The sequence below is a fragment of the Ostrea edulis genome, chromosome 2 (genome assembly GCF_947568905.1).
Source record: "Ostrea edulis chromosome 2, xbOstEdul1.1, whole genome shotgun sequence".
NCBI classification, from domain to species: domain Eukaryota; kingdom Metazoa; phylum Mollusca; class Bivalvia; order Ostreida; family Ostreidae; genus Ostrea; species Ostrea edulis.
This window is the reverse complement of record NC_079165.1, coordinates 11984478-11998547: the sequence shown is the minus strand read 5'-3', so window position 1 is coordinate 11998547 and position 14070 is coordinate 11984478. Positions and strand designations below refer to the sequence as shown.

Below are 14070 nucleotides of genomic sequence, written 5' to 3'. Positions count from 1 at the left end.
GAGAGTGCGAAGACGCGTTGCTTGTTGTCGTGAGAGTGCGAAGACGCGTTGCTTGTTGTCGTGAGAGTGCGAAGGCGCGTTGCTTGTCTGCGTGAAGGCGCGTTGCTTGTTGGCGTGAGAGCGCGAAGGCGCGTTGCTTGTTGTCGTGAGAGTGCAAAGGCGCGTTGCTTGTTGTCGTGAGAGCGCGAAGGCGCGTTGCTTGTTGGCGTGACGGCGTGTTGTGACTAACACGCAGTCACGCTTTTGCAAATGGCCCTATCCGGACACCATACAAAATACACGAGGAGTGAATATACACATATGCAAAAGTAAATTTGCATCTGGTCTGAGTAGGTGCAGATTTACACCCGGGTGTATATTTGCACATATGTATACATGTATTTACTTTTGCATATATGCAATTGCGTTCACATGCTCAAATTTACACCCGGGTACAGATTTTGCATATATGCAGAATTTCCATCCTGTGTGAGTAAATCGGGGCATGTGAACGGGGCTTTAGGTAGCAAATTTTGACAGATTCTAATGCGAGTAATGTTACGATGTGGTAAATACGGTGTATAGATACATGATCTAGATTTCCCATGATTCAGTTGTCATTGTGATATGAATATTGTATTATATGTTTTGTTCTTTTATATATATATATATATATATATATATATATATATATATACAAGCACTGAAAAGGCCACGACACTGTTGGTTATTTAAAACTCAAATTTTCGACGCAACCCGCGTCTTTATCAAGAGACATATAGTACATAAACAAATAACACACACCACGAAAAACGACAAGTATCAATAACATATATATATATTTATTTTTTTCTAGTATCACTCTCAAATTCTGAGACTTCAATTCACTTCTTTCCAAGGCCTTAATTTTTTCCCTACTCCACGTGAAGTCAATGATCAACAAATAAGAGAAGAAACTATCTAGAGCATTTTTCCGCCGACAACGGCTTAAGGAACATTTCTCCCGCAAGGACTCCAAAGAAAACAGTGCCTCCCAACCCCAAGATGCAACTGAAGTCTTAGAGATGCATCCAAAAGAACTTGGGAACCACCTCCAGGCAAACGCAGAGCTTTGGAGTCTTACATTGATGCGGTTGAGTAAGAAATAGACACAATTATTTCAAAGTCAAATTTAACCCGAGACAATCTAAACAAAGAAGAAAGGTCGGCATTGTAAACATTAATAAATCGGGATACTATTGTTATTAAAAAGGCAGACAAAGGTTCTACTGTTGTTGTCATGGACAAAGACAAGTACCTAAAAGAGGTACATCGACAGTTGGGCGAGATCGGTGACAATGTTTTGGGAGCGGTTTGTTCTAACAAATGTAGACTATTTTATTTATTCATTCTATTGCCTAAAATTCACCACAAATTGATTTTCGTCTCCGTCAGCATGTAGAAGATTTACCGTTATACTTGAAGGACACTACTGATTACCATAATCAAACCCCTTCATCTGGCCTGGCAGACCATACCCTCCTTGTGACCATGGATGTTACTTCACTTTAAACTAACATTCCACATGACGAGGGTATTGAGGCGTGTAGAGAGGTTTGGAAAAATAGGGTAATTCAATGTCCTTCAACCGAATCACTCATTCAGTTTCTTGAATATGTCCTCAAGTTCAATAATTTCATGCTCAAGGGTGAACACTACCTGCAAATTGCTGGCACAGCTATGGGAACAAAAATGGCACCATGGTATACCAACACTTTTAAGGGTAGATTGGAACGTAGATTTCTACATTACTCACTAGTTAAACCCTTTGGTTTCGTCTCATAGATGACATGGGGACGATTTTATCGAGATGACAAACTCTTTCCATAATTCCATCGAGTTTACTGTGAAAATTTCCACCTCCAATAACACTTTTTTTAATACCACAACCACATGTAGAAACGGGAAAATTGAGTTTAATCTCCACATTAAACTCATCGACTTTCATTTGTAGCTTATGCCATCCAGTTGTCATCCACCCCACACTTTCAAAGGTGTACCTAAGGGTTTAGCTACGCGAACCCGCCGCATCTGCTCTACTCCTAAGACCAAGGAAAAATCCTTAAAACTCATCTCACAAACAGAGGATATGATCCTTGCAAGGTACAGTATGCAACTGATGAGATGTCACGACAGGACCGACGGTCCCTCCTCCAGTCAAAAGAAAACCCTGAAAATAACAGGGTTCCATTGGTCACTACGTATCATCCCGCCATCAAGAACCTCAACGGTATTCTGAGAAAACACCTGCCCAGAGAGCATAGGCCTAAATTATTTTACTGAAATCAACGCGCGCATTAATTCAATGAATGTTCTCTTCAATTGACTTAACGATATCAATTCAATTGATGCGCACAATAAGTCTGTTAGAGAGGATTAATCATTTATGCTGAGCTCCATATTAAATTCTGCAAGGAATTAATTTACCACATTGAGAGCAATACTTAATTTGATGTACGCATCATTTGAATTATTACCCATAATTATTCAATTGATGCGCGCATAAAGTCCATTGTTGTCCACAATAATTCAATTGATGTGCGCATCAATTCGATCGACGAAAGCAATAATTGATTTGATGCGCACATTAATTCATGCATTTATTGCACGGAGTAATTGAATTAATGATATCTTATTGTTATGATTATGCTAATTTGGCATTCCATAGATGTTTGTATATCTTGACACAGTATACCCCTGTTGCATTATAATTCGAATTCCCTAGTGTACCCCACACAGAACCAAGGAGGGGGGGGGGTCATATTTCTTTGACACATTTTATCATGTGGTTCTTAAAAAGATGATTTTTTTTAATGGATGGGCGACCCTGTCCTTCCCCGGGGGTCATATCATGAACAACGTTTCACTAGAATAATTTCATAATAATAATTTCATATTGTACCCTGGTGGTCGTTGATAATGAAATTTTTTCTGTGTAAAACTTTGAACCTATTTTGTGGCTCTATCCTGACCCCTTGGTTTGCAACAAGCTTGAATCTATTACTACACCAGAAAGTTTTCTGATAAACTTTGATTTTCAGGTTCAGTGGCTCTTTAAACATCCCAAAATTTGTTACAATTATATCTCAAACAGAAGAGTATGGTCATTGATTGTATATTGTTTAACGTTCCTCTTGAGAATTTTTCGCCCATATATACGGAGACGTTACCATTGCTGGTGAAGGAATTTAATTTAGGCCTTTAAGCAGGACCAGGGGTATCTTTATCGTGCCACATCTCCTGTGACACGGGACCTCTGGTTTTGCGGTCTCATCCGACACCACTCACTATTGTTAGGCCCTTAATTTTGTCATTCAATCATTGATCCCTAAAAGCAGAGCATATCCTCATCTTAGGAGAGCAGCGTGAAGTAACACAAAAATTCACATGGGGGTGGGGGGGGGAGGTTCTTGTTAGCTTGTCCTTTAACCAGTTGATCTTATAATCAACAGGACATTCTTGATAAAAGTTTACTGAAGAAAAGCTTCACTTGCCCCAGCTGTTTATAAATAACAAATCCAGCACATTTAGGCTTTGCCTGAATTATTTCAACATTTATTGTTATGCATTATATAACCTTGAAAATCACAGCAACTCTGTATACCCCCCACTTCAATAAACTGCATAACAGCAAGTCTACACAATCAATAATGGCAGCAAAAATAAAATAAAACTTACTCCCGACAGACTTCAGTTAAAAATAAGACACAAAGCACAAAATATCAGTTTCTGTTAATAACCTCGTCCATGTGATTAGTATGATGTTTTTACTTACAATACAAAGATTTGGGGAGGTTTGGGTGGTGAATACAAGATTTTTATACGCATAATGAAACCAGCTTCATTTTCATCGTTGTGGAACAGGTTTGTGACAATCTTGTGACTGGCTATAAACTGCCTGGTATCACAGGTGTACATTATGATTGGCAAATAGGCATAGCCAAACAAAATACATCTGTGTCTGTGTTTGGTTTGTCTGTCTGTCTGTGTATTTGGTTTGTTTGTTTGTCTGTCTGTCTGTGTATTTGGTTTGTTTGTCTGTGCGTATTTGGTTTGTCTGATTGTTTAAAAATGATTCTTTAATGTTCCAGTATTAAGATTAAGAGCAAGACGATATTTTTCATTAGACAGCAGACCAAAGATATTTTTCTGTATAAATGAAACCATTAATTTAGCCAAACACTTCAGAAGTATTGTAAACATCCAATCAATATCACATAAAACAAACGAATAATTCAACTTTATGCAGATAGCACGACTCAGTCTATCATCTGGGATAAATTAAAGTTGTATGGTCCAAATTTCGACAATTTTTCCCATCTTGTAAAAACGCTGTTAAATCATTGCACATATACATTCATGTTAGAGGCTGTAAGACATGTCATACATTACTTCACATGTGTTAACCAGAATTATCTGATTTTTAAATCCGTGTTTACAAACAACTGTCACTCGGCCATTTCTAATGCACGAATCATGTGTCCAGTTCAGAGAAAAGAGACCAACAGTGGTCTTATCTGTGTATTTTAAAAAAATAATAAAAAAAATCTAATACGCTCCTAGTAATTTGTTGTTTTATGCTCTTTCAGACCTAAATTTAGACAGTTCTGTCCAAATTATATACTGTATCATGATGGGATTACCTTGATGCGTTTGGGGCTATTTATAGATGTTAAACAGATTTTACAAGCGGCAAATGTAATTTACGCATACCCAATATATTTACTTTTTAAATAATCTTCTCACTGATTTCTTTAACATGCAAATGTTTTCAAGCATGTAATTAAGGGAAACTTAATAACTTTAAAACTAATTAATCTGCTTTAAAAGTGATTTAGTACAAAAAATCATAAATGACCAAGAACCACACAGCATTAGATAGATGACCATGAACCACACAGCATTAGATAAGATAATAATATTTTAGCCTATGATAATCCCTGGTAACAGCGGTTTGCAAACATCACAACAATAGTCTGCAATATAAATAGAAACCAGATATTGCATTGTCATACTGCCTTTTTCTGTGGATTTGATAACCTTATTTCTTTACGGATATTGGTCTCCCTCTAATCAGTTTTGTATGTCTTATTCTCAATATTTCAAAACCATCAAATTACTGTAAATCACATCTTATTCGCAAGAACATCATTTACTCGTAATTTTGCGAGACTTGCAATTCGGTAAATTTGATTTCTCATGGATAAACTCGTACACAATGGCATAGAAGATTTAAGCAATAACGATTTGTGAAAGTTATTTCGTGTGAATAAATGCACTATTGACTATAGTAAACACGCGAAAATTAGGTCTCACGAAATAAAGGTGATCTACAGTACCTTGAAATGCATTAAACATAATTCAGAGTACTAATGACTTCACCCTGAATATAGATTCCTAAAAGTGCATGCATTTAATCACATAACAATCCCCATAACAGAAAATGAAAGTTCTCAAGATACACATTCAATGTAAAACAGGGGGAAATATAAAATAAAATTCAAAATACCTTGAAGACTACATAAAAAAATTGATGTTAGATGAAAACGTCACACTTACACTTGGGCACGTGGAGAGGGCGTGGGGTGGGGGTATTTTAAAATATGCCAAACAAAATTTTGGTCACATGACTTCTATATTTCTTAATTATATTAACACTAGAAAATCAACCTATACAAATCTTTATCACAGTTTCAGGAACAATTCATTTTAGTCATGGAAACCATGTGGGCCAATTTATTTCCATGTTTGGTTTTTGAAATACCTGTGATCAACATTTCCATGGTAGAGAGGGATATACAAAATGACGACGAGAATTATAATGCGGATCAATTTTTTATATAGTCCTTAACAGACACTGCAGAGTGGAATTTTATGACAATGAAACTGCTCATCACAATCTGTAACATGAGTAGTACCATGTTTAACAACACCCGACTTTGTATCATACGAGGCTGCAGCATATCCCAAGTGATTTTCTACACAATCATTTAAAATACTATTAACTTCTAATAGTACTGTCTCTTTATTCAACAAGCAAGGTACGTCTCTCTCTCTCTCTGCTATTTTAGTCACCGTAGGTCATAAATAAATAATCAAATTACACAGAATTAATGAAATCTAAAAATCTTTTTCATTGAAAAGTATTTTCAGAGGGGTGCATTTTCTGATTGTAATAGTGTAAAATTGTCTTTAAAAAACCCCAGGAAATGATAAGTACCATAGTCATGTATCTTGAGAAAAAAAATTAAAAAAATTCATACTCTTCTAAACTGAGTAAATCTATCTTTCTAGAATGTCACAATTAACTTGTACACTGTACATACTATTATGAATAGGAATAGACAGCAGAAATCTGATTCTATGTAATTAATGAGAAATCACTGGTGTCAAAACCCTTAAAAATACCCATAAAATGAAAATGTTGCATATTAAAATTTCTAACTTTTTTGCAAAATTAATGTACATTGTATCAACAACAGCAGCTCTTCTATAGTTTAGGACACAGTATCTGTACGTTGTACAGAACAAATGCTGACAGTCAATACACATGCATTGTACAGAACAAATCCTGGCAGTCAATACAAATGCATAGTGGAATTTCATAAACGTCAGCAACAAAACAAAGAAAAAAAATCTTGTTAATTCCTTAAACGTTTTACCTAAATTACATTTGCAAAAGTGTTCTGAATATGATTTAGTAATAACAAAATATGCCATCTTCTTCATATAATAGATTAAATATTTGATAACAATTCTACGTCATTTCCCACCTGGGCAAAATAATCATGTCATTTCCAAAATGGGAATCTTAAAACCCTGCATGTGAAATCCAACGTCTGTCAAAGTGATCGTTTCAATGCCACAGTCAATCAGACATTTACACCAGAAATGTTTTTTAAAAGCATTTCAATGGTAATACTGTCTGCATACATAAAAGACTATATCAGTTTAAGAATACAAGCATATATTAGACATGTTAATTTCGGTGTGTAGGTAACAGCTGATCAAGGAGAGGAACAGAATACTCTAATTCTTTTTAATGGCAATCATCTTCATGGATTGAGGAAAATCTTGTACTTTCCTATACGAGGAAACATTGCCAGAAAAAGCCTGCGCTGCGGTGTTCCTCTGTAACGCTGTGAACCCTACACTGAAGTCACACTGGTGGCACTAAGAGGAGGTCAATAAGCTGTCGACCTCTATCACCTGGTGGCATACATCTGTATATAGTCTCTCACTTTGGCTTTAAAGGACTCCTGCCAAGTCACAAAAATCAACGTCACAAAAAGCATACACATTTTGAATAATATATTGTAATTAGTTCTTTCATAACACCTTTCATCCCATTTCATTTCATCTGTATATTTCTAAGGTCAAAATACAGAAAATCTACAATTTATAGTATAACTCGTTTACTTGCAAATAGTGCATCAATCTTGGAGATTTCATTCCACCTATGCTACTACTAAATCCAGACATTTTTTTGTTTGTGTGTTTTACAGATCCACAGTACACAACACAGTGAGATAGCAAATCTTAAAACTCTGACAAACCTTGTTCCTAGAATAATGGTCTGCAGCATCAACATTTAAAGGATCATCAAAATTCAATAAATCCTGAAATGAAGAGAGAGCTTTATTACAATTAGTTTTGCAATTCCTTTTATTATCATTATCATAACACAGAAGCTTTGTCCTCCATCATGTTTTCTTACCCGTACTCAAATATCACTTTGTTACATGTACGGTACTTACTGAAAATAATGAATTTAACCCCCCTTACTCAAATATCACTTTGTTATATGTACGACACTTACTGAAAATAATGAATTTAACCCCCAGACTACGTCCTTTAGCCGTCTGGTTGGTGCCCATCCTGCAATATGAATATAAATACAAATATAAAATTTAAATTCAATTCAAATCTATTCACCGTTTGTCAGGCAAGCTGCTTACAAATACGTCATAAGGAATCAATTACACAGCGAGTAGTTTTGAAAGCAAGAGGAATATTTTTTTTATTTAATCAGAATAATGTCAGATAGAGAGATGAATGTCTTTGTAAACATTAATCAAATCTTGTGTTCAGAGTATATATTGTCTTTGCTTATTTGTAGTGCTTCTAACTCTTGGGACATTGCAGAGTCTTTTCTATATTTCTTTTACTATGCCATGGACAAAATTATCTATACACAGATATGATCCTGATACTAGAGCTTGTGAAATTCGATTGTCTCTGCATTTGTTACATACATACCCAGGCTATCATATGAATTTTGACGTAGCAAACTTAGACAAACTTCTCCGTCTTCGTTGATGTTTGGGTGCCATATCCTTGTGTTACACAATACTTGAGGGGGCTAAAATAGAAACTACAATCAACACCTTACAAAATATTCATACCACAATACAGCTTAATCTGTCTAAAAAATAGAATTTTCAAAACAGTACATGAAATTCTTGGTATTACTAATGAAAACATATATTAGATCATTTAAAATACCAACCTCAAGATTCAGAAACACTTGCTAATTTCATGTTCCAATACATTATATTTTAGTATACTTGATCTAAAAACTCTAAACATAATATGAAAATACTTACTACAATGTTATACTCTTCTGGTATATCAAGCGTGAATTTAAATTTCCCACTCTTCCAGAAACCTTCATCTGGCACAATAGTCAGTGTAAATATATGCAGTTTGTTGGGATCGTCAAAGTTTACGGAGCACGTTTTGGGTAAGTTTTCCTCCATCTCTTGAACCTCTGCAAGGAATTCGAAGAAGAAAAAAAATCATACGGGACGCAGATTGAGTTCATATTATTCAATAAACATGGTGAAAGAAATATTCAACACACCAGTGAAATGATTGCAGCGTAAAATTCATAACCAAACATTAACGTACCTTTTATTAAAAGTTTATCACGTATAGATATTCTCTTTGTGATATCGTCTTGGATTTTCTTGTTTTTGGGGGAGTCTGGGGGTTGTTTCAGTTTCTTAGAGAGGGTTATCATGGTCTATCTGGAAAAGGTTAATATTCCACAGATACAAAGTCAACTTTATACTTCCATACAAAACATACCAGACCAGATAAAATAATCCATCATCACCGTCCCTGGTGGTGAGGGATTTGGGACTGTCCTGAGAGTAACGATATTAATTTAGGCGAGGTTCTGATATTTTATAGATAGAAGCGTTAACATATCAAAATGCCAGTCAAGGCAAATCTCGTCGATATTTTTACTACACCAACTATAAATCGACATGTGTGAACCTGTACACGACATGAAAGTGATGGTACATATAGATACTAATATCCTGTGGTAATACTCTATAAGGACTGGACATTGTATTATATATCATACGGCCAGTGTTTACATCCTTGAAATATTGAAGAATTGAGAAAACAAACACTCTCAGCCAAGAAGTTAACTTTTTTGGGTACCATATTACCTTTTCTAAAAATCCTCTTAACATTATTCAGCTTATAAAACCCAAATACCTTTTGATGATGAGACACAAATACCCAACATAAATAAATTCCAGTTGTTCTCAGTTTCAAGAAAAATTTTGAATCTCGATCCCGATCAATTTATTTCTGCACTCGGTTACGAAAAAGGACGAGCGTGATCCCGTTGCTGTGTACTGTGGTAGTCATGAGAATATAGTGGATTTTTTAAAAGTATGGACAGAAGTGAAATAATTTGTAATCTGTGTGATTCAGAAAAAATGGGTACTTTAATCAGTGATGTCAATTTTTACATTATTTTTTAATAAAAGGTGTAACACCCCCCCCCCCCCCCCCCCCCCCGTGAATTTTGCAATTTCTTAATTACATATTCCCATTGGATTATGTGAATTCTACAAGATTGTAATGTAAATTCTTAAGCAATGAAAACAATCTTTTAGCCTATATTATGATCTTCCAACAGTTAGTGTAGGTATATATATATAAATCTCTGCAGTACCCGAGTACGCTATTATCAAAAGAAACTTCAGGCTCGTAACGTTTTCTTTCAAGGGGGGGGGGGGTGTCATCAGTCAACCTCACAATTGTCTAAAATTCTAAATCGGGGGTTGGGTGTGTGTGTGTGTGTTAAATCGTTCTTAACTACATAAGCTTACGTTCTTATATTACTATTAAAAAGGGGGAAGGGGATCTGGTAATTATTTTTATTTTGCAGGTAAAAATAACGGAAACTTAAGGCATATATATATATATATATATATATATATATATATATATATATAGACCTATATAACGTATGTCTCTGGTTAAGTTGTTTTTTAAAGGGGGGGGGGGGGGGGGGGATCGAGTCCCCTAGTTCTACATGAATAAGTTCCTAATTTCACCCATTATAATTATGAGATAGGGAGAGGGGCGGGATCACCTCTCCTCCCTCCCACCCCTTCATAACTCAGAGACCCTTCCTCAGCTCTTTTCCCATCTTTACTAGTTTTCCTTTTAAAATGGAAATTGATGAACAGTACGAATTTGATGCTTCAATTTTATCAGGATTAGAAAAAGCCAATTTTTTAAAGCCATTATTATCATTAATTTGTATTGAAGGTTTTACATTAGACAGTTTATATCATTGTCTACGGATAGAAACAGGCAGATATGAAAGAAAAATTGATAACTATGGTAGACCTCGATATGAAATTCTTCCTAGATGTGAAAGAGTCTGTCAACACTGTATCTCAAGTTCAACAGAGGATGAATTGCATTTTCTACTTGAATGTCCACTATATATAATAATCCTAGAGGAGAGTTTTTGAATAAGATATTTAAAACCTTAATTGCAAATTTCAACACAAGAAAAACAACAGACATGTACAATATAGTTATGTGCATGTATAAGATGCAAGTTGATTTGTGTTTTGTGTTTTTTTTATGCATTGACAGATGTGATGGCTAACTCTCTGTTCATCATGCAGTGTGTCTTTGTTTTCCTTTGTCACGTGCTTCTGTGATTGAGGACTTTGTCATTATACTCCTCGGGGGCCCAAATTGGTTGAATAAATATTCTATTCTATTAATTTTGGTTTTTCAATATGGAGGGGGGGGGGGGGGGCACCATCTAAATGCGTTATTTTTATTTCATTTTTAAAAACCTTTTTTAAGCAAAATTTTCTGACGAAAAGAGGGGAGGGGGTCAACCCCCCCCCCCCCCGGAATCCTCCTCTGGACCCGCCACTGAATGAGTCTTTCATCAATTTCCATTACTATTATATGATATTTTGTTTTAACAATAGTCATCCACATAAGTTATTCCCGACTGTTCAACGTCACATTTGTAAAAAGAAACGAGCGATATATACTCAAGGGTCAAAGTATTTCTGCACTGCTAATTTTCACTATATAATTCAATGACAAGGGGCTTGTAATTCAAAGTTTGCGCATAATATAGAGCATGCATGGATTTTTGGCGCCCAAACATGTTCACGCAGCGTGGGCCTTGAAATATTACAGACTGCGAGGACAGGACAAACATTGATTTATGTTCGTCTTTATGCTTTCTATGATTTTAAAGATACAATGTGCAAGGTTCCTGACTGGGTAAATTTCAAATATCAATAGTAAAATCTTATAAAATATTTTCTTCTGATATCTCTCAGATCACCCAGTAACATGAGCAGGTAGCTTTATGGCTTTTGTGCACAACCGCCCAAGAAGTTTATTATTTGAAATAGTGTTGGCTCTATGTTAGTTCCTAATAACTGGCTGTGTTTTTATCAATTCAAATTTAGAAAGGATTTGGTTAGGCCAAAGTGTATTTCCTGTTTCATTCCTTAACAAATTAGGTAGGGTAGGTAGGTAAAACATTTTATTCGTAATCTTAGTTTTTGATACGTTTTGGATACAGGTCTATGTATATTACAAAGACTTTCCAAACATTGTGAAGATCCGTAGTAGTCAAAATGTATATCAAAGAAACTCAAAAAGAAAAAAAGAAAAAATTCAGTTTGAAAAATTGCAATTTTTTATTTTATATATGTCAATAAAATATTGTAGGTGGAGTCTGGAAAACCGAACAAATGTATATTATATTTTGACATAGGACTATATTTCACTGTGGCAAATTACGCGACTTTGGCATGACCAATTACCCTGAAAAATGACGACGAAAGTCAACAGAAGGGAAATTTCGAACGAATAAGCAACGCCTTTGTCAATAACGAACTGTCAGATAGAAGCAGAGAACACCGACACAGTATTTTGGCGGTCGGAAAGTTTTTGACTGTTCTCTGCTTCTATTGCACGTAGAAGTAGAACTACCATTTTTGTATATATAATTGTTCCTGAGAAAATCCTTCAAATATTGATACAAGTTATGCGACAATTCGTTATTGATAAAGGTGTTACTCATTCATTAGAATTTTCCCTTGTGTTGACTTTCGTCATTTTTCTGGGCATGTACGAGTGTATTATATTAGCGGAGCAAGACTATTGGAAAAAGCGCCAACATAAGATCAGCGCTAAAAAGTACGTTTATACAGCGCAACTGCACAAATCTATATGTCCATCCTTATGTATATGCACTATTGCATCATAAAGTGCAAAATTAAAAAGGGTTATTCACACACATAATTTAATTGATAGTAGTATCAATTCAAAATATTGAGCAGACAATATCTTCCTGTCAAGAGTGGATTGACCATGTGACCTCAAAATCAATAGGGGTCATCTACTCCTTATGCTGTACCAGTGTACCAAGTTTGGTGTCAATCGAGCTATTAATTCTAAAAATATAGGAGACAATATATTAATATGTCCAGTTCAACCACTGACCTTTGACTGTGTGACTTAAAAATCAATTGGTGCAATCTTTTCCTGGAGATGTACCAGTGTACCAAGTTTGATGTCTGTCAAGCAAAGGGTTACCAAGATATTGAACGGACAGCATATTCCTATGTCCAGTTTGACCCTTGACCATGTGACCTCAAAATCAATAGGGGTTGTCTTCTCCTTAAGATGTACCAGTGTACCAAGTTTGATATCTGTCAATCAAAGGGTTCTCTAGACATTGAGTGGTCAGTATATTCCTACGTCCAGTTTGACCCTTGACCTCAAATTCAATAGGGGTCATCTACTCCTTAGGATGTACGTCAAGCAAACGGTTCTCAAGATATTGAGCGGACATTATATTCCCATGTCCAGAGTAGATTGACCCTTGACCTGAAAAACAAGAGGGGTCCTCTTCTACTCATAACCAATCCACATATGAAATATCATCAAGTGAATGGTTCTAAAGATATTGAGCAGACCTGTCTACCGACAGGTGCAAACCAATATGCCCCTCTTCTTTGAAGGGGACATAATCCAATATTTCGATGCAACCAGGGGGCAGTTTCACGAAGGAGTCAAGTTTAACCGACAGTTAACGCTATATGAATGTTGAAGTTAATGGCAAGTTAACAGTCAGTTAACTAACCTTCACATTACTGGGTCCTGGATTTTGTATAGGCAGCTGAAAACGCCTCCATGGTACTAGGTTCTATGGCTTTCTTGTATAAATGCCCTGAAAACTTTGAAGTTGCCAGAATCTTCTCTAGATCCCAAAACTAAAGGATCATCAATGTCCAATAACCTTGGAGAGGTGACAAGCCATGACACACTGGCTTCCCATAAGGAACTGTTGAATGATGGACGTAAATTAGGGGAATTGGACACATCCATATTCCCAAATTTCACAGATTAAGTGGATGCCAATTTGGTAACTAGCGCCACATTTTAGGCATGGGTTCTTGAGTGCTAGAATGACTACAATGAAGCCCTGCTAAGTGTATGAAAACCCAACAACTGACCAACAAATCAATGTCAACATTGGACCCTGAAACACCCAACACCTAATATCTCTGTATGCAAGCAACTTTAATTTTCATAATTTCAACTGTTAAAGAACAAAGCATTCAAATCAACTTTATTCAAATCACACAAGACCTATATCATATCCAACAAAAAAATCACTCCCATTGTCACTAAATTATAAATAGGAGAATAAATGGGACGTCATGCACATCATCATCAAATATAAAAATT

The 14070-nt window shown here is 35.6% G+C and overlaps 2 protein-coding genes across 3 annotated transcripts in view; both read right to left on the bottom strand.

Annotated features, from left to right (window-relative positions):
- Window positions 1-3544: 3544 nt before the first annotated feature.
- LOC125681946 (NEDD8-conjugating enzyme UBE2F-like) lies at window positions 3545-9612 on the bottom strand. 2 transcript variants are annotated; one of them, XM_048922239.2, is made up of 7 exons: window positions 9529-9612; window positions 8929-9047; window positions 8625-8788; window positions 8278-8380; window positions 7838-7896; window positions 7575-7637; window positions 3545-7277 (listed from the first exon to the last, which is right to left on the bottom strand). In XM_048922239.2, exons 2-7 carry the CDS (start codon window positions 9038-9040, stop codon window positions 7224-7226), a joined length of 555 nt encoding a protein of 184 aa, XP_048778196.1. In that variant the 5' UTR covers window positions 9041-9047; window positions 9529-9612; the 3' UTR covers window positions 3545-7223. The 2 variants fall into 2 exon arrangements, with proteins under 2 accessions (XP_048778196.1, XP_048778194.1); XM_048922237.2 differs by lacking the exon at window positions 9529-9612 and having other exon boundaries at window positions 8929-9499.
- Window positions 9613-13881: 4269 nt separating this feature from the next.
- Window positions 13882-14070, bottom strand: part of LOC125681941 (cell division control protein 6 homolog) — a 15230-nt gene continuing 15041 nt past the window's right edge. Inside the window, exon 14 of the mRNA XM_048922224.2 lies at window positions 13882-14070. This exon is cut by the window's right edge and continues 1055 nt beyond it. The gene's annotated coding sequence lies outside the window, so the exon portion shown is untranslated.

What these genes read in the sequence shown, in the direction of transcription:
- LOC125681946 (XM_048922239.2), bottom strand. Translation starts at nt 9,040, where the DNA reads ATGATAACCCTCTCTAAGAAACTGAAACAACCCCCAGACTCCCCCAAA. An exon ending in AAATTCATATGATAGCCTGG is followed by an intron (nt 7,897 to 8,277) that starts GTATGTATGTAA and finishes TTCATATTGCAG; the next exon opens with GATGGGCACCAACCAGACGG. An exon ending in ACCATTATTCTAGGAACAAG is followed by an intron (nt 7,278 to 7,574) that starts GTTTGTCAGAGT and finishes GTGACTTGGCAG; the next exon opens with GAGTCCTTTAAAGCCAAAGT.